This window comes from Geotrypetes seraphini, chromosome 16 (genome assembly GCF_902459505.1).
Source record: "Geotrypetes seraphini chromosome 16, aGeoSer1.1, whole genome shotgun sequence".
NCBI classification, from domain to species: domain Eukaryota; kingdom Metazoa; phylum Chordata; class Amphibia; order Gymnophiona; family Dermophiidae; genus Geotrypetes; species Geotrypetes seraphini.
Genome location: NC_047099.1, coordinates 3,850,560 through 3,873,740, shown reverse-complemented (window position 1 = coordinate 3,873,740; position 23,181 = coordinate 3,850,560). Strand labels below are relative to the sequence as shown.

At 44.1% G+C, this 23,181-nt stretch overlaps 1 protein-coding gene across 1 annotated transcript in view; it reads right to left on the bottom strand.

Moving 5' to 3' along the window:
- Nucleotides 1–22,597, bottom strand: part of LOC117350659 (alpha-2-macroglobulin-like protein 1) — a 39,334-nt gene extending 16,737 nt beyond the window's left edge. Inside the window, exons 1-19 of the mRNA XM_033925114.1 lie at nucleotides 22,341–22,597; nucleotides 19,323–19,506; nucleotides 17,222–17,384; nucleotides 15,609–15,661; nucleotides 14,309–14,329; nucleotides 13,266–13,425; nucleotides 12,908–12,992; nucleotides 12,207–12,315; nucleotides 11,928–12,042; nucleotides 11,674–11,783; nucleotides 10,758–10,925; nucleotides 8,854–9,081; nucleotides 7,539–7,602; nucleotides 7,229–7,374; nucleotides 5,466–5,615; nucleotides 4,651–4,842; nucleotides 3,265–3,352; nucleotides 1,649–1,766; nucleotides 971–1,196 (exon numbers count right to left, since the gene is read on the bottom strand). Of these exons, the coding sequence (XP_033781005.1) occupies nucleotides 971–1,196; nucleotides 1,649–1,766; nucleotides 3,265–3,352; nucleotides 4,651–4,842; nucleotides 5,466–5,615; nucleotides 7,229–7,374; nucleotides 7,539–7,602; nucleotides 8,854–9,081; nucleotides 10,758–10,925; nucleotides 11,674–11,783; nucleotides 11,928–12,042; nucleotides 12,207–12,315; nucleotides 12,908–12,992; nucleotides 13,266–13,425; nucleotides 14,309–14,329; nucleotides 15,609–15,661; nucleotides 17,222–17,384; nucleotides 19,323–19,506; nucleotides 22,341–22,399 (2,439 nt within the window). The 5' untranslated portion in view covers nucleotides 22,400–22,597. The remainder of the gene's footprint in view (nucleotides 1–970; nucleotides 1,197–1,648; nucleotides 1,767–3,264; nucleotides 3,353–4,650; nucleotides 4,843–5,465; nucleotides 5,616–7,228; nucleotides 7,375–7,538; nucleotides 7,603–8,853; nucleotides 9,082–10,757; nucleotides 10,926–11,673; nucleotides 11,784–11,927; nucleotides 12,043–12,206; nucleotides 12,316–12,907; nucleotides 12,993–13,265; nucleotides 13,426–14,308; nucleotides 14,330–15,608; nucleotides 15,662–17,221; nucleotides 17,385–19,322; nucleotides 19,507–22,340) is intronic.
- Nucleotides 22,598–23,181: the final 584 nt, after the last annotated feature.

Below are 23,181 nucleotides of genomic sequence, written 5' to 3'. Positions count from 1 at the left end.
GGGAATGGATATGGTAAGAGCAGATAACGTAGCTGGTTTTAAGAAAGGTTTGGACAAGTTACTGGAGGAAAAGTCCATAGTCTGTTATTGAGAAAGACACGGGGGGAAGCCACTGCTTACCCTATATCGGTAGAATGAAATATTGCTACACCTTGGGTTTTGGCCAGGTACTGGTAACCTTGATTGGCCACTGTGGGAACGTGCTACTGGGCTTGATGGACCATTGGTCTGACCCAATGAGGCTATTCTTATGTTCTTAGAGCTTCGCCAGTGTGATCAACTTCACCTGTCTGTTGTTTGTACCGGCCTGTTTCTCCTCTGAATCACTTCTGGGTTACAGGGTCAGGAAGTGATGTCAGAGAAAAATCCAACAGTGGCGTGAGCAGCACGCTGGAGAAGCCACTTGTGCTGGCGAAGATTTAAAGAGGTACTTAGGCGGGGGGGGGGGAGAGGAAAGCGGGGGGCACCACCACTCCGGGTGCCTCCTATCCTCGCTATGCCATTGCATTCATCACATGAATCTCACTAATAAACCTGAGAAGTAGCTGGAGGGAGTCCCCCTCGTGTGTCTGAACACCTGCAGAAGGCTGGGGCACTACAGGCAGATGACATGCTCAAGTCAAGCAGCACGGTTAACCCAGCAGAACTAGCAACAAATGCATTTATTTAATCATTAGGATCCCATTTCTGTTCTGATTTGTATTTATTTGTGGAGATGTTTTCACTGTTTTGAAAGCTCTTGCAGTCATGTATCTAAATCAATTGGGATGTTTTTGTTTGAGAGGGGGGCAGTAAGGTGCCACTGTGCTGATGATCATCAGACACAGTGCCCCCGAGATACATTTAAAGAAGGAATATAGGAAGGACAGCAGAAGAGCGGATTTTCACCACAGCTTCATGCAAGCGTTGAGCCCCTAGAGACTGGTGAAATATGAGTTGGAGGTCCCTAGGCTCATAATCGATCCCTCACCTTGATGCACTCGCTCAGGTAATTGAAGACGGTGGCTTTTAAGTTGAAGTTCTCCCCTCGGATGATGGAATATGGCAGAGTGAGGTCCACGAAGAAGGGCTTGAAGGCAGTGAGGTTCACAGTTGGTGAAATCCCAAAGCCAAGGTTTTCAGTACAGAACACCATGGCATTCCACTCTGTGATGGTATCTGGGACCGTGACGGGCAAAGAACATTTACCAGAACTCCTGGAAACCCAAAGCAACACAGCAAGCGCAAAATCAGGAGCCATACAAGATACATGAGTTCTAATCCCTGGCTCTGCCTCTGAGATTTTGTATGTCACATCAAGGGAAGTCACTTTATCTCTATACACCTCAGTCTAAGCCTTGTCATCAACTCTGTTAAGAGGGAGAAAAAAAATTCTATAATTACACATACAAACACAAAAGAGAGAGATAGAGAAAGGCAAAGAGTGAATTCAAGATGAAACAGATTCATATTTCTCCCATTATATCAGATATTTTATTAATCTGTCCTTGAAGGAGTAACAAAATTGGAGGGCACGTTAAGATGTCTAGCCTCACCTGGTCTCCACTCATTCTCTTTTCTTTCTCCAATGCAACAAACCTTAAATCAGTCTCCAATTTACCATTTGCTTCCCCGCTGCTAAGAAGTTGAAGAACCCAAATGCTCTTACCCCACAGGAATCAGACTCCAAATCCAGGTCTCTGGGAAGTAGGTGCGGGCTCTTTCCTGCACGGTACTGGTGAGGGCATTCTCAATTGCAGGATGCTCAGCAACTTCTTCAAGGATTGCTAAAAGATGTATGGGTGAAAGCAGAGTGCCGTAATCTCTTCATGGTACAGTTTCCATTGCCAGAGTCTATGGGGCTCATAATCAAAACTTTAAAACACCCCAAAACCAGCCTAAGTTCTAATAGCAGAAACTTTCAATTGCCGATAATCAAAAACAACTTTCTGGACGTGCAGCAGCACTTCTAAGCTGCTGTGCGTCCAGAGAGCAAAGGGGCATGGGAATCGGGTGGGCTTCAACCTAGACGTACCCCAGCCATAATTAAAGCTTTCCTAGAATGAACTAAGACACCGGCAGTTAGATCTGTTTGAGTTGCGTCTAAGTTCCACAAAGGTGCCCAAACTGACAAGAAGACCACTGAAGGATTTAAGGCATGACCCCCCTCTTACTCCCCCAGTGGTTACGACTCCTCTCCCACCACCCACAGAGCGACCGCCCCCCCCCCCAATAAAAACCCCATAAGCTTCCCATCAGCTGATCGCGGCAGAGGAATCCCCATAAGCTGAGCTGGTTTTGGGGATTCCTGGTGGCTCAGCTGATGGAGATTCCTCCTACCAGGATCAGCTGATCATCTCCTACCAGGATCAGCTGATCTGCGGAGCCCTACACCCTTCCAGCTGACATCTCCAACATCCCCCTGACATCTCCGCCAAGATGCATTAGGAGGGAGAAGCCCTGTCATTTGCATCACATGGCTTTGCAGGCAGGAGGGAGTGAGCTTCCTTCTTGCCGTATGCTCTTCCGAAAGGTACGGGAGGGGGAGGGGGAATGTGGAAGGGGGCCCAGGAATGCTGGGGGGATGTTGGGGGAGTGGAGATGTCAGGGGGATGTGGGGGGATGGGTGTAGGGCTCCACAGCTCAGCTGATCCTGGCAGGGGGAATCCCCATCAGCTGAGCTACCAGGAATCCTGAAACCGGCTCAGCTGATGGGGATTCCTCTGCTGTGATCAGAGAAGATAGTTGGTGGTTACTTCTACAAAACTTACTTTTGTACATTTTTCTTGTGGATGTTTTTATTTTTGAAAATGGGTAAAAAAGGTAGACGTCCTAAAGCTCAAAACTTAGCTCATTTTCAAAAATAAAAGATAGAAGTTTGGCAGCTTTGAAAATGGACATTTTTCCTGCTGGATTTGTGGACGTCTTGCACAAAACGTCCAACCTCAGACTTAGGCCCATTTTTGATTCAGACTTAGGCCCATTTTTGATTATGTCTCTCCACGCTGTCACCTGCATTCCTGTCTTATGCATGCAGCAATCATCTTTACTTTTTGCCCATCACCCACAGTTATCTGAATTTGGGTGGACAGATACTGTAAATAGATATTAGGGAAAACATGACACTAGCAGTGGTGAAGGCTTACCTTGCGTGTGCTCAAAGTGTGTCTTTGAAACCCCAGAGAACGGGGTGAGGAAGGGCGTTGGTATTTTGATTCAGAAAATGCTAATTGAGCTTTAACCAGTTACCTTATTAATACGCAAAGATCAACACGAAATACGAACCACTGGGGAATTTAATCCAGGAAGGACACGTCACAGTTGTCTTTGGCTTCTTAATGTCGCTGTTGGTTATGATTTTCAAACTGCTCTCCTGCGTTTCAGAAAGACGGAGCAGTACATGAAGAATTTCAGAAAAGCTTGTTATACCAGTGGGGGGTTATTTACAGTAGCCAGTCGAGGGCAGTTTAGATGTAGGTCATGGGTGTCCAACCTGCGGCCTGAGGGCGATGCAGTGTTTTCCTCTGCTGCCCCTGGGTGTTTACCGTCTTGCTGGCTCCCTCCTCTGTCTTGCTGCAGCGTTTGCGTGTTTGCGCAGCCCCAGAAAATTTTTTTCAGCCAATAAAGCCCAGGGAAGCCAAAAGGTTGGACACCCCTGATGTAGGTCACCTCTGATGGTGCAGGCAAGACAGAACAGCAAGAATTTAACACATCATGGGTAGGAGTTTGGGGGAAGAGTGATACTTCTAGAAAGACAATTATACTTTTACCAGAGCTTAAAACCTTCTAGTTTGGGAAATCTCAAGGGATTGTAGGTTGTCAGTTTTCTTCTAGTCTACGTAAGTGACTCCAGAGGGAATCAATATTTAGTAGGGACCAAAAGATTTTTTACACTCTAGAGAGGGTCTCTCTAGCTTCTTCCATTTTTGTTCAGTGAGAAGGCTACTTGTCTTTCTTCAAACAGAGAACAGATCTGTTTCTCATATTTTCCAGCCTTCTTGTGGGTCTTTGAAAGCTCCTCATAAAATGCATCGAGTTAATTCCTTTGTTTTTTGTTCTATTTCTTAATACTATCTTGGAAGGTGGAGTAACATGGCCACCACACCATTTCACCTTGTGAATGGAGAATTCCCTCTTTTCTCTTTCTCAAAGAGATAGGAAAGTTTGCGCTCTGGTTTATGCTTTGAGTTGTACACCTAGGCTTACCAGACATCTTGACTTACCCTGACATGTCCTCCTTTTCGAGGACATTTCCGGGGGTCCGGACAGCTTTTCAAAACCCGGCACTTTGTCCGTGTTTTCAAAGGCCTCCTCTAAATCACATTGGGCAGGAGGAAATCCATGCATTCACTGATGTCATGCAGTGACGTCACGCGTGCGTGCATGTGTGACATCATCATGTGGCATATGCGGACTTCCTCCTGCCTGACAAGAATGGGGGGGGGGAACTGGAGTGGGGCTAGGGTGGGATTGGGGACGGGACTGGGACATAACAGGGCAGAGATGGGTGGAACTGGATGAGCCTGGGGGTGGGTCGAGGGGTCCAGATTTTACTATAGTAAACTCTGGCAACGCTTTGTACACCAGATTGTCACCCCTTCGTAAGGAGATCAGGTAACTGTCCAACCAGTTTCTTGTTCTCTTTAAAGTTTTAAAATGAATTCCCTTTACCTTAAATAGGCTGAAGATATCCACCTCGGGGGAATACCACGGCCTCCAAATACTGAAGCGTTGATCCACCTTTGAAATGATGGGGAAAGGCGGGCGATGCCTCAAGAAAGGGTTCCAGCATGGATCGTCATCATACTCCTCGACTTGCCAGGGGTACCCAACCCGATATAAGTAGGGGAATAAGTTGTACACCTGGAAGAGACCATGAATCTGCTAGACATGAGAACAAAAGAGTAGGGGGCCTCCTGGAGCCACCCACAAATCTCCCGGCTGGGAGTTAGGGTGTTGGACGCTCTTAGACACCATATGCTGGGGCAGTGCTCTAGAGACTTATCCTTCGTTACTAAAGGGAGTAGAAATTTTGTTAGCATTCAGTCTAGAACAAGTGGGTTTTGTATCCAATCACAAGGGGTCCAATATCCTTCGCTATACTTTTTCTGCCCCATATCAACCATTTCCATTCTTTCTCTCTCCCTGTTCCAGTAATTTTTTCCCTTCTTTATAAACTATACTACAACTCCCTTTTCCTCTCTCCATTTGGCCAGGTAATAGTGACCTGGATTGGCCACTGTGAGAATGGGCTACTGCTCTTTATGGGCCATTGGTCTGACCCAGTAAGGCTATTCTTATGTTCTTATTTCCTCATGCTGCGCTCTCTTCCTCTCCTATCTTGCTTGGTGTTCCCTATGACCCCACCACACCCCCTTCTCCTTGTGCCGGTGCTCTCCATATAACCTCTACCTCTGTTCATCCACTTCTCTCTTCTTCAGCCATCCCTGGGAACCTCACAGCCTCAGTCTACCTCTGATGCTTACTGTCTGGTTAGACAGCTCAGCTTGCGGATTCATGAGCAGGACACTCTTATCAACAGCACGCACTGCGCAGAGAGATCCAGGAGCCGCGGTCAGCTCTAGGCCCACACTGGATCCTGGGAGCTCCTCTGTCTCAGAAAACCTCAGGGAGACCTGCCACAGGACAGGAAAAATAGAAAGGGAGAGAAAAGCAAAATGTCATCCATTCTCCTGACCTTGAGCAGAGAGAGTCATGGGTATGGGTTAGGGTAGGATTACCAGATATTTGTTCGGAGAAACCTGGACACATAGTTCCGCACCATTCTGCCTTTAGCCATGCCCCATTCTGCATCCAGCCCCACCCCATTCCGCTTCTAGCTCCACCCCTTCAGTGCCTCGTCTATGTTTTCTGACCTCCGGGTCGCGTCTGGAGGGTCTCAGAGTATGCGCAGATGCATGTGACATCATCCACCATGCCCAGAGGCCCTCCAGACGCAGCCGAGAGGTCAGGGCTTTCCAAAACCCGGACAAATCCATCCCAGCACCCAAGCAGTCCTCTAAAAAGAGGACATGTCCAGGTTTTCCTGGAAGTCTGGGAACCCTAGGTAATGGTGTGGGTCATGCATTTGATATATCGCCTTTCAGTAGTACAACAAATATATAGACAGATTCTTTCTCTGTCTCAAATGGGGTCACAGTCTAAGTCCTGTACCCGGAGTAATTGAAGGTTAAGTGACTTGCCCAGGATCAGAGGGAGCCACACTGGGAAAAGAACTCTGTTCCCCAATCACAATGAAGCACCCTCAGAAACCAGGAAGTGCAGTTACAAATGATCTCAGATTTACCTCTAGTCCTTCTGTCAATACTTGCAGAGTATCACATGTGAAAGCATCTTCTTGAATGTGCTCGAAGGTTCTTTTTGGTTAAGCCAATGGCATTAAAGTTCTTTCTAAGGTGCGAGGGAGTTGTGTTCCTACCAACTGGGGGTGGGGGTGGGGTGCAGCACTGTTGTGGTCTCAATCGTGAGGAAAGGCAGGACCCCTGAATGCCCTGCAGAACTCGTCTGCCCCTTACAATTGAGACCATACGTCCCGGTTAGATATCTCAGGTCTGTCCCACCGAAATCATCCTGTGATCCCGACTTACCGGGACGCAATACAAGAACGCATCCATGACTCCATCTTCTCAGTTCGTGGACCGGAGCTTTGGAATTCCCTGCCAATAGCCCTCAGACTCCAGACGCCACTTGGCAGGTTCAAATCAGATTTGTTTAACGATGCTTACTCATCTCTCTCTATCAAGGGTCCCACACTCTTCTTCAGTTTCATAAATGAACGTATGAAGACCAAATTGCTCCCTTCTGTATTTACCCCCACCCAATCATCCTATCACTCATTTGTAGTACTAACTCCTTACATCACGGTCATGTCTATCATCAGCTTGTACAACCTCACTCTGCCTTCTCCCTGATTAGATTGTATTCCGCTTAGAAGGCTCGTTCATTGTGCGGGATAGAAATCCAGAATAAACTTGAAATTTAATAGTGCTGTACCACCCCCTTGTGGTAGGAATGTGGGTAGACTCCCAATATCTTAAGAAGGGAACTTTGCAAGACAATTGGGATTATTCCTGTATCTCTCTCATCACATTTTTCCTGGTATTTTCATTTCAAAGTTCCCTGCAGCAGTTCTGTGAACAAAACTTCTCTTTCAGTACCTCAGTTCTAATCTCCTGCTCTGTCACTGACCGGCTCTGATCTCCGGGGAGTTGCTATACTTTAGTATTACCTTGTTTTTGAAGCACATGTTTACATGAAGGACAGTGCCATCAGCGACCACTCTTCTCGGAGACAGCAGGATGAATGCCAGCACTCTGGGAGTTGGTCCAAAGTTTGAGGAGATGGAGACAGGGAATCTAATGACCCCTCTGACAGCTGGGGATACGAGAGAGAGATCAGCTCCACCTTTGAAAGACTTTTTGCTAAAAGTTGACAGACATCTCTAAAAAGTCACAATGCCCTAAAAATCATTGCAAGCTCCTCCCTTGTATCCAACAGCCTTCCATTCCTCAACGAGAAGCGAGTGCATATGAACTTACGGCCCAGTCTGGGAACTTCTCTCCTCCTATGTGCTGAAGCCACAATTCCTCCTTTCCCAGTCACCTAGGGGACAGAGGAGAGAACAAGAACATAAGAGATGCCAGACCAGTGGTCCATCATGCCCAGCAGTCCGCTCACACGGCGGCCCTTTTGGTCATAGACCAGCGCCCTTGCTGAGACTAGCCCTACCAGCGTGCGTCCTTGGTCAGTAGGAACTTGTCTAACTTTGTCTTGAATCCCTGGAGGGTGTTTTCCCCTATGACAACCTCTGGGAGAGCGTTCCAGTTTTCCACCACTGACTTTGGTGGGCAGAGAGGACGAGCGGGGCCTTAGAGAAACACGGCCTTCCCATCAGGTAATGAGAGGCAGACAGCTGTATTGCAAAAAGTATCTGCAGGAAGCAAACCTCAAGTTGTCTGTTGCAGAATCAGCTGGGCTTAGGTTCCAAATATCCACAGCGGGCAACAACAGAGTCTAGAGACAAGACCGATCCTCTCCTGATCAACTTCTTTGGAGTTTAGGGTTCTGGCGGCATCATGGATTCTTGCTGGCTCTGATCCCTGCTACTGGAACAACTAGGAATTGTTGAAAGACAGTGCATGCAGGATCCCGGACAGAGTCACCTTAACATCATCTTTCAATAATTTTTAGTTGCTGCAATAGAACGGATCATAGCCAGTAGCGTAGAAAGGGGAGGGGTGGGGGGGGGTTGTCCGCCCCAGGCTCCCTCTTGGTGGGAGCACCAGCACCCATCCTCTCCTCCTCACCCCCTACTATCATGCGCACGCACTGCTTCCCTTCCCCGTACCTTTTTAACGTTTGCGACACAAGCCACAATCTCAGTCTGCTGCTCACGCCAGCGTCGGCTCTTCTTCCTATGTCACTTCCTGGACCTACACCTAGGAAGTGATGTCAGAGGAAGAGCCGACGCTAGCGTGAGTAGCAGGTTGGGGTCCCTGCTCTTGCTGTGAATGTTTAAAAGGTACGAGGGAAGGGGTGCATATGGCAGGAGGGGGCGAGGAAGGAGCGGGCAGGGGTGCCACTGATCATAGCTCTCAAAAAAATTCAGGTTATGCATCAGAGAAATATGGGCCAGGATCAGTCTTGGCTCTAGATGTGTTTGTTATTGATTTATGTAAAATATTTATATACCACAAATCCAACAATCCTAAGCGGGTTCCAAAAGTACATACATAATCAAAAAACAGGACAAAATAACAAAAAATACAAAATCTATATAACAAAAGCTGTTAGTTTTGTTCTTTTTTTGCCTTCCTCTTTAATCTCACAAAATGGCGGTTCCTCGAAACTCACCACTAAGTTGACCACAAAGCTTCTGGTGTGGTGCGGAACTTCCTGTCTGCTAATGATGTACTCCACCTCAATGTCCTTCAGGTGGCAGGCCAGTTTTCGCCACACACGACGGATTCTCAGGCAGCTCTCGACGTTGGAGTAGAAAGGCTGCACCGTGGCGTAGGCGTTCTCATAGTACACGAATGGCGTATCGGGGATATATGGAGGATCCACCAGGTTGACTCTCCCCTGGAAGAGTTGGATGGCAAATGTGTTTCAGCAGCTCCGAGAGGCAATGAGAAGGAGAGAGGAGTAAGGCAGAAAACAGGAGATAGAAACGAGTGCAGAAGAATTAAAACAATGAAAACGGAAAGTCAAGAAAGGAGAAAAAACAATGGAGAGAGAATGAAGAGAAAGAATAACTAAAAGTGAAGGATGTGGCATTAAGGTGATAGAAGATAGATACATAGAGATATAAATGGTAAGAATAATCTCCAGGGGTACTGTCTCTTTTTCTCATTCTCTCCCTTCCTCTTTTCTTTTCATAATCTTATTATTCTTTGCTTTTTCTCTTTCCCTCCCCCCCTTATATATTGTTGATAGTAACTTGGATACCTACTATACCAGTCTGAAATGTAATACAGTTGTATTTACTTGATCTTATCCTATTATAATGAATCTTTTACCCTTCTCTGTTTTTCCTTGTATCCTGGATATGATACTTGATATTGTTATGACTTGTTATTCCCCTTGTATTTTGTAAAATTTTCAAAAAAATTTCATGAAGAAAAAAAAAAAAAAGAATAAAAGGAAGAGAACCAAGAGGGCAAAAAATAGAACAGAGCAGAGAGTGTGTACATAAAAGTAATTAATAGAAGACAAGGAAAGAAAGAGAGAGAAAAAAAAGTGGGTAATGCTAATGGTATCATATATCGGTATATTGCAACTGGATTCAAAGCGGTTTACAAAAAGCTTGCAAAGAGTAAATTAAGAACAAATGGCGCTATTGTCGGTGACTGCCTTAAAAGTGGCCGCCGACCACACATCAATCATGCGACGGCACTGTTTAGAGAATTGCGCCTCTGGCAAAAGGTAGGCATCGGATATGTAGGCCAGGATTTTCAAGGCCTACATTCCGGCGCCAACCTTTGATGTAAATTAAACACCACCTCTGGCGTTAGCCTCACCTATAGTGGCTTTGGGAGCTGGTAAGTGCCTCCAGCCTTGAAATTTTTTTAAGGTAGCATTTTTAAACGGTGTTTCCCTCTTAACTTAGGCACCAGTAGGGCACCGTTTATAGAATATGGGCCAAAGTGAACAAGGACAAAAAAAACCCCTAGAAATTGAAGACTGCATTATAAGGCATCACATGTTGAGCAAGGCCCATTTCTCAAAGAAGTAGGTTTTCACTCTAAGGAGTGACCTGGTGCGTGCAAATTTTATTTGCGTGCGAGTAACAAGTTCTATAAACCAACCATTCTTGATCCCAGTATTAGCACTGCATTTCATGTTTATAGTACAAAAACAAATCACACATATGGTAATCGATTTAGTTTGGTTTAATTCATTTTTTATAGTTTAATTTTGTTTGGAAAGGTCAGGTTAGTAGTTTTGTGAGTGGCCCTGTAAAATGTAGGAGCGACTGCTCAGGTGCTCCACCTAAAGGGAACATGGAAAAGCGCTCCTGTTCCCCATCTTCAATAATATTCAAATCTATGATGCAGTGTAGAATCTGGAAGATGCTGATGGCTACCAAAGTTTGACCTTTGCAGGCTGACTTGGGTCACACAACAGATGCCACAAGTTCAACTTACTACTGCTACTACTGTTTATCATTTCTATAGCGCTGAAAAGCGTATACGGCGCTGTACATTTAACATTCAATAGCTTAGCTTAGATCTAGCAGAGAATCCCTTCTGCTTTACCTGGAGGAAAACTTCCGCATCGTCCCACTCATTTGTGTCCAAAGTGAAGGAAACCTTCCCATTCTCATCAGTGGTGTAGTATCGGACCAGGCGCCCAGACTGAGCGGTTATGTCAAGGAACACTTGATGGAGCTTCAGGGGCAAACCATTGCGGTCCAGGGCCCTCATCTGTAAGGAGAAGTTCTGCTCTTAACAAGTCCTTGCTTTGGGCATCACTGTCAAAGTAACACTGGCAATATCAAGCAGTACAAACGCAAATTGCAACCTCGACACAACCCCCTTGTGATTAGAGCTGGAACAGTACAGGCAAAAGAGGAATACCCAAATATTTATATACAGGCAGTCCCCGAGTTACAGACACCTGACTTAAGTACGACTCATACTTAAGAACGTGGTCGCAGCTTCATTTGATTTCACTGAGCAGTATTTCCAGCGGCAAAGACTCCTACACTTCTCCTCTAGCAGACTTAGGAATGATGCAAGGCCACATTAAGAACAGTGTGTGGTTGTGCATGCTGTACCTTAGAGGGAACACTGGGGAATAGTTGGCCCTTTTGTCAACTGGGAGTAGATGTAAGCAGCAAGAATCTTAAAATCTTCAAGTTCTGACTCACAAATCCGACTTAAGAACAGCTTTAAAAACGTAACTCATTCTTAGCCTATATAGAAATAATCAAGCTATTGTGACATCACTGATGAGGTTGACTCTTAGGCAGTGGTGGAAGGAAGAATTATGACATCACAATCTCAGCTCTGGAATGTTGCGTCTCTTTGGGATTCTGGAATCTTGTTGTTCTTTGAGATTCAGGGCTTTTGCTAGGTACTTGTGACTTGGATTGGCCTCCGTGAAGACGGAATACTGGGTTAGATGGCCCACTGGTCTGATTCAGTATGTTCTTAATTGATTGGGACTCACCGCCCCCTGGAATGACTGTCTGGGGTGGAAATAGTCTTCGATGTCCTCAAAGATTACGGTCCCAGCAACACTGGACATGTGAAAGGTGCTGCTCCCATTCAGGTTCACACCTTGAGAGAGAAGAGCAGGTTGGCACAGGGTCAGTGGTTATGCCTTTCATTCACAAAATCAACCTCAGAACACTTCAGAAAGACACATTTCCCTACCCCTCATCATAGGGAAGATAACCCTTCCCCTAAAACAGAAGCACCTACCTGTGCCCTCCTCTAGCAGAGAAGCAGTTGCTTCAATACTTTCATAATAATATCTAGTGGCACTCAGCTGGAATGTGGATGCGTTAACCATAAAGGAGAAACATCCAGCAACGGTCTGTGAAATAATAACGTATTTCAAATTAATCAGATATGAAAAACTAGCCCCAGCGCAGTACCATGTCCCTGCTGATGTTTTAGCAAGAGCGCCCCCCGCTAGCAGCTTTGTCCCCCTCCCCCTTCCACACACAGACACATTTCCCATCAGCTCAGGCCACTCACCCAGCCCTTGTAAGTCTGACAAAGATCAGGGGTATCCTCCTGCCAGTACCAGGCTTTCCGGCAAAGAGTGACTGTGAAGGTGCCGTCAACCAGCTTCCCATAGGTGTACCTGGTGGTGAAAAAGTGAAAATGAATCCATGGGTTACTTGCATCAGCTCCTTGTGAGGAGAATAGTAGCTTCTGGAGGTTCATAGGCAAATGGAGAGGGAGGAAGTGATGACAAGAAGGGAAGAAGAGCAGGCTGAGCTTCATGGGCTATGGAAAAGTGGTTTTAGTTTCTGGGTTCACGTGGAACCTCTCAAACCATAGTCCCACAAGGTGATATAATACCAGGAGATACTGAGATACCTGAGGGCTCCCATGAAACCAGCTCTTTTGTGAGAGGAAATATCTTCAACTAGGAATTTGCACTTTATCTGCCAGAGCCCAGCCCATGATATAGATGTCCTCTTGACAGGATCCCAAAAAATTGCTCCTGGGAGCCAGTCAACCTCCAGGAACCAAAAATGAATTATTGTGGTACATGTTGTGAAGATCATGTCTCAGTCATTGTAATCCATTTTTCTCATACAGTTACTAATTTTTAACCAAGTGAATGAGAAGATTTAGAGTTGTAAAGTGATAAAAGAGTTACCCATAGAGCTCAGGATCCCATTCACCTTATTCTATCTCACCCACTTTCTTTCTTCATTCCTGCTCACCTGCCACAGACTTGCACCTCAAAGGACACATCCAAAATATAGATCTGGACAGGAGCTACAAACCTCACTTCAAATTTAGGAAGGACTGAAATAAAATGGAAGAGAGAATTCCAGTGAAAAGAATTCAAACAAATCGGCATCCCAGGTCCCTTTTCACAACACACTTTAAAATCCATTATACCACCGTATGAGCATTCATCCAATCTGAAAACAGGACTTCCAAAACTCCATGTAGAAACAGACTTCTAGGCTTCTCAAAGGAGCAGATTTTGGACATCTTTATTGGGAAATGTACCCAAGCACTTCCAACCCAACAGCAGTAGAAGAAGCTAAACAGGAGCAAGTTGATTTGACCTACCGTATTCTTCTACATCAAAGCCCTGCTTGGCTTTTCCAGCGTCTACGTTGATGATGTAAGTCCCCAGAGGAGGCTCAGATGCAAGTGGATAGGAGAGATCCACGATGCCCTGTTGGGGAACCACGTTCAGCCACTGGCCAATCCGGTTGCCATTGGGATCCTTGACACAGAATGGAAATTTATGTTCACCTTAGCATCCCCAGATGCCTCCTGCTTACAAACAGCTCTAGACATGGTGGTTTGGTCATGTTTCTAGTCTTGGAAGCTGAAATGTTATTTGTGTTTATCCTTTCTGGAGTTCTTGGGAATCAAAATAATGTGGAGATCCAGATTTTTATACAATGCCAAATGATAATTTTTTTTGCGGGGGAAGGGGAGAGCACTGTATTTGTTAGGGATTCTAGGAAGAGAATTATCAAGCTCAAAACTCAGTATGGTTTAATGATGAAAACACATATTCACTAAAGGATTGTACCCACCATGTAGTTGACAAGGTAAAAGGAGATTGCGATGTAGACTTTATCATCTCCAGAGGAAGGCAAAATGATTCTTTTTTACCTTCCCCTCCAGTTCACCGCTAGGGAGCTGAGGCAGGGGAAGAAGATTTAACATGAGGGATTGTAAGCTTTTTTTTTTCCTTCTGTGCCCAGAAGCAGCCATTTTGTGCAGACAGCAGCAGAAGAGTGATTGATGATGTCATCAAAGAGCGACTAGAGAACTCTCATGTTATGCCAGAGCTACTCCTGATTCTGCTTAGGAAAATGGAGCGGTATTTTGGTTCTGGACACAGGGCACAACAAAGAAAACTGGGCATGGTATTTCTTGCCAGGTCCAATGTGCAGAGAGAAGTGTAGTGAAACCTTCCACAGTTTACAATTTGAAACTTCATATACCATCACAGAAGTTTATGATAACTAACATTATAAAACAAACTAGATGGGACAGAGAAAGGTAAAGGTTCTCTTCGCAAAGTCCTCTCTACTCAATACGGCCCAGCATTGTGATGGAAAGAAAACCAAACCTGGCTTTGTTCTCTCACTTACCTGCAGCTCAATTACATCATACTGCAAAAGAAGCAGAAAAGAGAGAAGACAAGTCTAATAAAGTTTATTAATTTGTCAAAACAACAGAATTGATATGAAATGAGTGTCAGGCAGGGAGAAAAACCAGGATGGAGAAAGAGAAATGTGGCTCTAGAATCTTACCATGAAAAGAAATGAACTATGCTTCTGACATTGAAAGATATAAACTAAACTAGAGACAAGGAGATTCACTAAACTTCTGAGTTCTAATCCCCAGCTGTAGCACTGACTCCCAATGTAAGAACCTTGGGAAATCACTTTCTCTACCCAAGTAACAAAGTACAGGCTACTATAATCCTGCCCAAGTACTTGTGACCTGGTTTGGCCACTATGGAAACAGGGGACTGGGCTAGATGGACCATTAGTCTGACCCAGTATGACTGTTCTTATAATCTTATGTGAGCCAAGTATAGGACAATCGAGGCATTGTGACATCACTGATGAAGATGGCTCTTAGGCACTGGTGGAATGAGGCATTATGACATCACAATCTCAGCTCTGGAATGTTGCTACTCTTTGGGTTTCTGCCAGGTAGTTAGGACCTAGGTTGGCCACTATTGGAAACAGGCTGTTTTGCTTGATGGACCTTTGGTCTGTCCCAGTATGGCAATTAAGTGAGCCAAGTCTAGGACAATGAAGCCATTGTGACATCACTGATGAAGTTGGTTCTTAGGCATTGGTGGAATGAGGCATTATGACATCACAATCTCAGCTCTGGAATGTTGCTACTCTTTGGGTTTCTGCCTTGGGACCCAGTATGGCTGTTCTTATGTTCTTCTCCTCCTTCTCCCCAGCACCAATAATGATGAAACAGCAGTTTTCAGCCGGGGGATGTTCTTCAGCTGATTGGTGGTGAGTGCCCAGCAAATTATTTTAAAACTGCTTGCTTTTTGTGTAATCCAGTTTGCACCACCATCCCGTTCAGGTTAGGCTGCTGATAGCAGAACTGGTTGAAGATGGTTTTTAAAAAATTAAATAACATGTACCACCCTTAGCGAAGCTTATAAAATGGACAGAATATAAGAAAAACACCAACAGTCTTAGAAATACAGTATCTGTCCAACTTCTCTTCTCCATGCTACGAATTTACTGCCCTGCTATTTCCTTATTTCTAAACTGATATTGGCGCTGTATGGAATAGCCAGGTCTAACTTCGTAAACATTTTTGCATTCTGCTCTTCATCTTAGAGGAATTTCATTCTATCATTGCAGGGCCATAATCAGAAACCATTCCCTCCCCCCCCCCCCCAATGGCTCTTACCACGTCATTCACTGGCACAAAATCCTCCCTCAAAGTCACAATCCGTAAATGCACTAGAAAAAGAATTAAACATCAACTTTAATACTTGATTCATGCCCAAGTTTCCAAGTTTATTCTGTACTTGATATTCCGTCTATCAAAGTATACTTGGTTTACAATACTAGTTTAGAAGACAAAAAAAAGAGAGGAAGGTTTCATAGTTAAAATAAGAGGGATGTAGACGAAACTGAGATACTTACTGACAAATAGGGGGAGCTGGGGGTCTGGAGGATAAAAAAAGAAAAAAGGGAGGTAAGAGGTAGAGGGGAGAATAATTGGGGGAGGTCGCTTCAGGGAAGTGGTTCATATTCTTTGCCAGTGCAGATCAGGTTAGCTAAGTACAGGGTCTCTTCTCAAGTGCGGTAGGCGTCTCTAAGTAGGAAGGTTTTTAATTTGGACTTGAATTTATCCAGAGATGTTTAAAGTCTGATATCTGATGGGAGTTTGCTTCATAATGAGGGAGCTGGGACGCAGAATATGGTTTTGTGGGTCGGGTTGTAGAATAATTCCCGTATGGACGGAATTGTAAGTAAATTCTGAGCAAAAGCAATAACCTCATCAGTCAAAGGATACAAGAGAAATAACATTAAACCGGGGCTGCCCAAGTCTGGTCCTCGAGATCTACTGGCAGGCCAGGTTTTCTGGATATCCACAATGAACATGCATGAGAGAGATTTGCATAGAAAGAAGGCAGTGCAGGCACATCTTTCTCATGCATATTCATTGTGGATATCCAGAAAACCTGGCCTGCCAGTAGATCTCGAGGACCGGACTTGGGCAGCCCTGCATTAAACAAATACCAACTAGAGGAAACGGTGCAAAACAATTAAAAAAACAAACACCAAAAAATGTTGTTGGTCTATTGTGTTTTGGCTACACTGTTCTATCATCAATAGACAAGAGACAGAAGAACTAAAGAAAAGTCATGCCAAGTCATTCGAAGGACCATTGAACTCAGCAGTCAGTCTCTGATGGCGCCCAGGAAGGGCAACAGGTACCTGGTAGATTTTGAACAGTAATCTACGTATTTCCCACAGCTTATTTCCAAGGACAAACAATATTACAAAATTAATAAAAACATTACAAATAGCAACACAATAAAATATAAAGCATAACATAGTCCCTAAATGATAGAAACCCTTAAAACAGGAGTGTCAAAGTCCCTCCTCGAGGGCCGCAATCCAGTCGGGTTTTCAGGATTTCCCCAATGAATGTGCATGAGATCTATTTACATGCACTGCTTTCATTGTATGCTAATAGATCTCAGGCATATGCAATGGGGAAATCCTGAAAACCCGACTGGATTGCGGCCCTCAAGGAGGGTCTTTGACACCCCTGCCTTAAAATGTCCTCTTCAGTCATCAGTGTCAATGGTTTAAATCACATAATTAAAACAACAGTGTACCATAGACGAATTCAGTATTCTCTTGACTAAAACACGTCAGTTTATAGTAACTTCAGATGGAGAATCATTAACCTGTATTAAACAGCCCCACCCATAGAGAGAGCTCACCAGCTTCCAAGCTGGGCCTGTTATAGTCTGACTGGCACCAGAGATGCACACGGACACGCACCTTTTTGTCCCGGTTTGTAGATGGGCTTGTCTGTCTGGATAAAAGTTCCATTCTTAATCCCCCGAATAAGCACTTTTTTCATGTCTCTAAATTCAATGCCAGGCCCAGAGCCATGAACAGTGACATTTGCCACTTCTTCCGCACTGTCAAAAGGGGCCGGAACCTGAAAAGATATAAAATGTCAACTCGGAGCTTGCAAAGCCAGGTTGGGGCTGGACGAGACAATGAAAGTAAATGAAAAATCTTTATTGCAGAAGGTCACAGAAATGTGTGAGCATTGGAATCCATTACATCTGTCTTGGTGGGGAAGAGTGCTATTAAAATGATGATTTTGCCTGTGGTTTGTTACCAAATGGGTATGTTGCCAGTTTATTTCCTGGGGTCCTTTTATAAAAAATGAAATAGTATTCTTACAAAATTATTTGGCTAGGTAAAATTCCAAGAATTGCTCTAGTATCTCTACAAAAGCCAATTATGGAGGGTGGGGTAAATTTTCCTAACTTTTATAGGTATCATCAATCCTATATTATGCATCAGGGTATGTATTGGATCCTCCCAGAGCTCATGGAACATCTCCCAGATTGGCTAAGGTTGGAATGGCAACTCATGTCACCATTGAGGTTGAGTCATGTGTTAAGTATTAAGATGCCTAGATTATATAAGAATAGAATTCTAGTAGATACATGGAAAATCTTAAAATGTGTGAATAACTTAGCACCTATTTCGGTTCATAAATCAACTCATCAGACTCTATGGCTGAACTCCAAGATTCAAATTGGCGGATTTAAGGTCATCTGGAAGTATTGGATGAAGGCTGGTATACGTAGTTTGAATGATGTTATTTTCACAATTGCAACACAAATTTGGTCTTAATAAATCACAAAATTATAGATGGTTGCAGTTGAAGCAGGCCATTCAGGTGGGGTTCCCTAAATGGAAAAATCTTAGTAATCAGTATAGTATGCCGCTCTTATGTTTTCAGGTGGACTTCCTGGGACACCAGGCTGCTCAGTGGTATAAATTAATATTTGGATTTTTGAATAAGAAACCAAAAACTGGTCTTCGGGACATATGGAGCATTGAGATCAAGCATCAAATTACTGCATCTCAATGGCCACGTATTTGGGCTTGGAGGATGAGATGTATAGTGTCTGCATCTATGAGACAAACTTGTTTTTTTCTGTTACATAGAGCATTCTGGACCCCGGTTCGTTTATAGAAGTTAGATAGATCTAAGTCTAATAGATGTTGGCACTGTCATCTTGAAGCTGGGACATTAGATCAATTGTTATTCTATTGTCCATTGATTCTTGCTTTTTGGAAATCAATATGGGGTCAAATAAATAATTTATTAGATAATCCAGTGGCATTATCTTATGATACCGGTTTGTTTGGCATGTCAATGAGGGCTAAGAGCCAAATTTCCTCCAATAATAATAAGCTTCTACTTATTATGACAGGGGTTGCCATATGACAGATTACGAATAATTGGAAAAATTGGGATAGGCTAAACTATAGCTTTTGGTAGAATTCATTGTGTCATATATTTAAAATGGAGAGAGTAATAGCCATACAGCAGGGGTATTTTAAGAAATTTATGGATGTTTGGGAGCCATTAACAAGGTACTGTAAAGATTGAAAATCATTTTTCCCCTTAAATATGCACATTCAAGGTGGAGAGATAGGAGTGGGGAGGGATAGTGTGGTTTTCTTGTGACTGCAATTATTGTGTTATATTTAATTATCTATATTTTTGAAATTAATATGTACTTCTTCTTGTATTAGATATGGGGGAAGGGGGGAAGGAAATTATTGTATTCTGAATTGTTTGTGTATTTAAAGTGCATTTTCTCTAGTGTTTATATTTAAATTATTTGTATTGCACTATTAATGTTTGAAAATCAATAAAGAATTATTAAAAAAAAAAAAAAAAAGGAGAAAGCCTCCAAGTTTATGGTTTTCTAAAAAGAAAATTGAGGTTAGTTTGCGCTTTCGACAGTCTTGCCTCTCTTGGAGAACTTGAGAAGGAATGGGAGGGAACCTAGCTTTAGTCTGTCCAGAAGAAATGGAATTGGTTGGAGGCCCAGCTGAAGAAACTCACTTTAAAGGAGGCACATTCCAGTGGAGTCCCTGGATACATATCTGCTTCGACTAGGAAGAGATTTCCATCATGGTGCTCCAACTTGACAGTCAGTCGAATGTTCCTGGTTGAACCGCTGAGCATGTAACAGACTCGCTCTGAGAAGGGGTAGTGAAGCTCTGCTGGGATCAGCACCACATAGTCTCTGCAGAATAAAATAACATCCCGTATGTTCATACAAGCTCTCCAGACCTAGAGGTAACAGGCTTTGTATCCCTGTACCAATTCCTTGAGCCCACCACTCCTAGAGATGACAGGCTCTACTTATATCCCTCATCCATCCCTTGAGCCCTATAGTCCTAGAAGTGACAGGCTCTAAATATATCCCTCTGTCCACCCCTTGAACCCTATAGTCCTAGAAGTGACAGGCTCTACATATATCCCTCTGTCTATCCCTTGAACCCTATAGTCCTAGAAGTGACAGGCTCTACATATATCCCTCTGTCTATCCCTTGAACCCTATAGTCCTAGAAGTGACAGGCTCTACATATATCCCTCTGTCCACCCCTTGAACCCTATAGTCCTAGAAGTGACAGGCTCTGTATCTCTGTATCCATCCTTTGAGCCCTCCAGTCCTAGAGATGACAGGCTCTACGTATATCCCTCATCCATCCCTTGAGCCCTATAGTCCTAGAAGTGACAGGCTCTACATATATCCCTCTGTCTATCCCTTGAGCCCTATAGGCCTAGAAGTGACAAGCTCTGTATCTCTGTATCCATCCTCTGAGCCCTCCAGTCCTAGAGATGACAGGCTCTACGTATATCCCTCGTCCATCCCTTGAGCCCACTAGTCCTAGAAGTGACAGGCTCTGTGTCCATCCTCTGAGCCCTATAGTCCTAGAAGTGACAGGTTCTACATATATCCCTCTGTCCACCCCTTGAACCCTATAGTCCTAGAAGTGACAGGCTCTGTATCCCTGTGTCCATCCCCTGAGCCCCCAGTCCTCCTGATGAAAGGCTCTGTTTTCTTGTGTTCATCCCCTGGCCCTCCAGTCCAAGAGGTGAAGGGTTCTATATCCCTGTTTGCATCCCTGAGCCCCCCAGTCTAAGAGGAGAGTCTCTTTTACAATTGGGTTGGATGTGTTCTCCTAGCTCTGAAGTACACACCTATCCAAACCGTCACACGGAGCAGGTGAAGCTTGGCGACTTTGCTGAAAACAATAGACCAAGGACTTGGCTTTCTACATGGCTGCTTTTGCATTAATGATTTCAAGAGGTATTTTTTTTTTTTTTGTTACCATCTCCCTACTTTTAATCTGCAGAACATTTACCCCTTTCAACTGCTATCCCTCTGCCGTGTAATAATTTGCAATGCATTTTGAAAATTCCAGGTGTTGGAACAAAATGTATTTCTTTGAACTATTTATAGTCTACATATTCATAAAACATCAGGCCCATCTTTATTTATCTATGCACAGCTTCTGCAGTTACTACAAAACCCACGTGTTAATTCTTGGGTGCATCCCCTTAATGCCGAGATAATGTTGTTACTGTGCCATAAGGGAAGTAGTTAGCTACACCTCTATAAGTGGCTTGAAGAGCTCCATATTGGCTGTTATATCCGTCCTGGTGGGCTCACAATCTGACCAATGTACTTGGTGCAATGGAGTGTTAGTGACTTGCCAGGGTCACAAGGAGCAGCGCTGGGCTTGAACCTGCCACCTCAGGGTGCCAAGGCCGCAACCCTAACCACTAGGCCATGCCTCCACTCCATTTAGGGCCAGATTCAGTAAATGGCCCTTAAAAGGTGGGCAAAAATAAAAAATAAATCTGTGCTCAATGCACAATTTGGATACATAATCCTGGTATTCTATATCAGTGCGCACAAAATTTTAGGAATGCCCCTCACCTGCGTGTGCACCTTCCATGGCCACGCCCCCTTATGGGTTACACACTGAGATCTCTAGGTGCCAATTGTTGGAGACTAGTGTATACCAAGGTGTGCAACCAAATCAAAACTGGTACCAATTAGCACCCAATTATTGCCACGAAGTGGCTCATTAACCAATTTAGAGCACATCTTGGATTGGCACCCAAATCTCACAATCCAATTTTGGGCATCATATATGTAACTTGGGGGGGGGGGGGGGGGGTAGTCCCTGTCCACTCCACATTAACTGCAGATGGGCAGAGAGGATGGGCCATTTGGCCTTTATATTTTTAAAACCAGCTTAATAAATGGGGCTTTTAATAGGAGGTACCTTCAGTTGGCCAAGAGAGAAAGTGAGTGTCAGAGCCGGTTTAAGTTTAATCTCCATGGAGCAACCACTGCTTGTAAAATTTAGTAAAACTTTTCCTGCTTAATTGGTCCTGCCATTATCTATATATGTGGGGAATGGGTTTCTAGGGGGCGACAGCGTGAGGGAGGGTTCAGGGCCTGCTGTACTGATTGTCACACACACCGCTGTACTCATTAGCTGTATTCAGATAGATGCCTCTGGATTTCCACACCAAAAAGTGGAAAAACATATTTTATATCTGTACATTAGAGCAAAGAAGAGAGGAGATCCAGGAATAAGACCCAAAAAAGGATGCAACAGCCAAATAGTCACAGGAATAATTAGAGCTAGTTACTGAAGAGAATTTCCTCATTCTACAGCCCCCCTGCAGAATTTAAAATGGGTCTCTTGGTTTATTTTTTGGCATCCCCTCTTCCCTTCCCATTCACTTTTAACACTTCTTCCTGCTGCTTTCCTCCTGTCCCAAAATTCGGCTTTGCTTCCCTTTTGGGTGAATTAAGACGGCTGCCCCCTCCAGCTTCCTTTTCATTAGAGGCACATGCTGCAGGAATCTCTCAAAAAAGGACTTTATCAGTTCATACGTTGGAAGGGGAAAGAGACAGAAAAGGATAAACAGTGCCAAAAACAGAATGTGACTCCTGTTCCCGCTCCCCTCAGGGGTGAGATAAGAAGAGGCAGAGGACACAGAGAATAGAAATGATAGCAGGAAAAAGGCTGCAATTAAAATTCACATACTGACCCCATGTATCCGACAGAGATGAAAGGGAGGCAGCTCAGAAGGATGCTCAGTTTCCACATGATTCTCCTTCAGTGGATCTGCCTCACCACTATGGTTTTTACCAGTCTTGCAAGTGCCTTTAAGAGCTCAACTCTTCCTGTACCTATCCTTAAGTTGAGAGGAGATGCTGAAAACACTAGGCTTCCTTTCCTCAACATCACTTCTCTGCTTCTCTCCTCTAGCTGTCAGATACCCTATTTTTATACCCAGTGCAGGGCCTTTTCTGTTCGGGAAAATGCCATCAGCCAAATCTCCAGAAGCTAGGGCCCAACCCTCGATGACACGTCAGTGCCGGAGAGCAAAGTTGGCCCTTCACCCAAGTGCCACTTGCCAGTTCTGCGGGTCCTGCTCACCTGTCTGCTCTAGGCAGCTCTTTACCTTTGTTCTCTAGGATGGATGAAGCCCAAATCAGTGACCCATGTTGTGACCAGACAGGAAAAGCAAAAAACATTAGGTTAACAATTGCTTTATTTGATTTTATGGGAACACCAGTGAACAATTAGCTACCATTCCAAGGCACCATAAAACATATTTTATTTATCAAGTGTGCGAGTAACACATTCATAGCCAGTCGGCATTAAAACCACTGGCAACGGGCAGTACTGAGGAGCAGGTCTTCTGGTCTTGTAGTGAAGAGATACCTTAAATTACATTTTACATGCATTGCAAATTAAATTTATAAACACATGATTGTTTTCTTTCTGAGCTTTGGAGACCCAGTTTCATACATCTAATCAGTGAAAAGTAGAAGCATTCAAAAACTAGTTTAAAAAAAAGTTATATATATATTTTTTTTAACAAA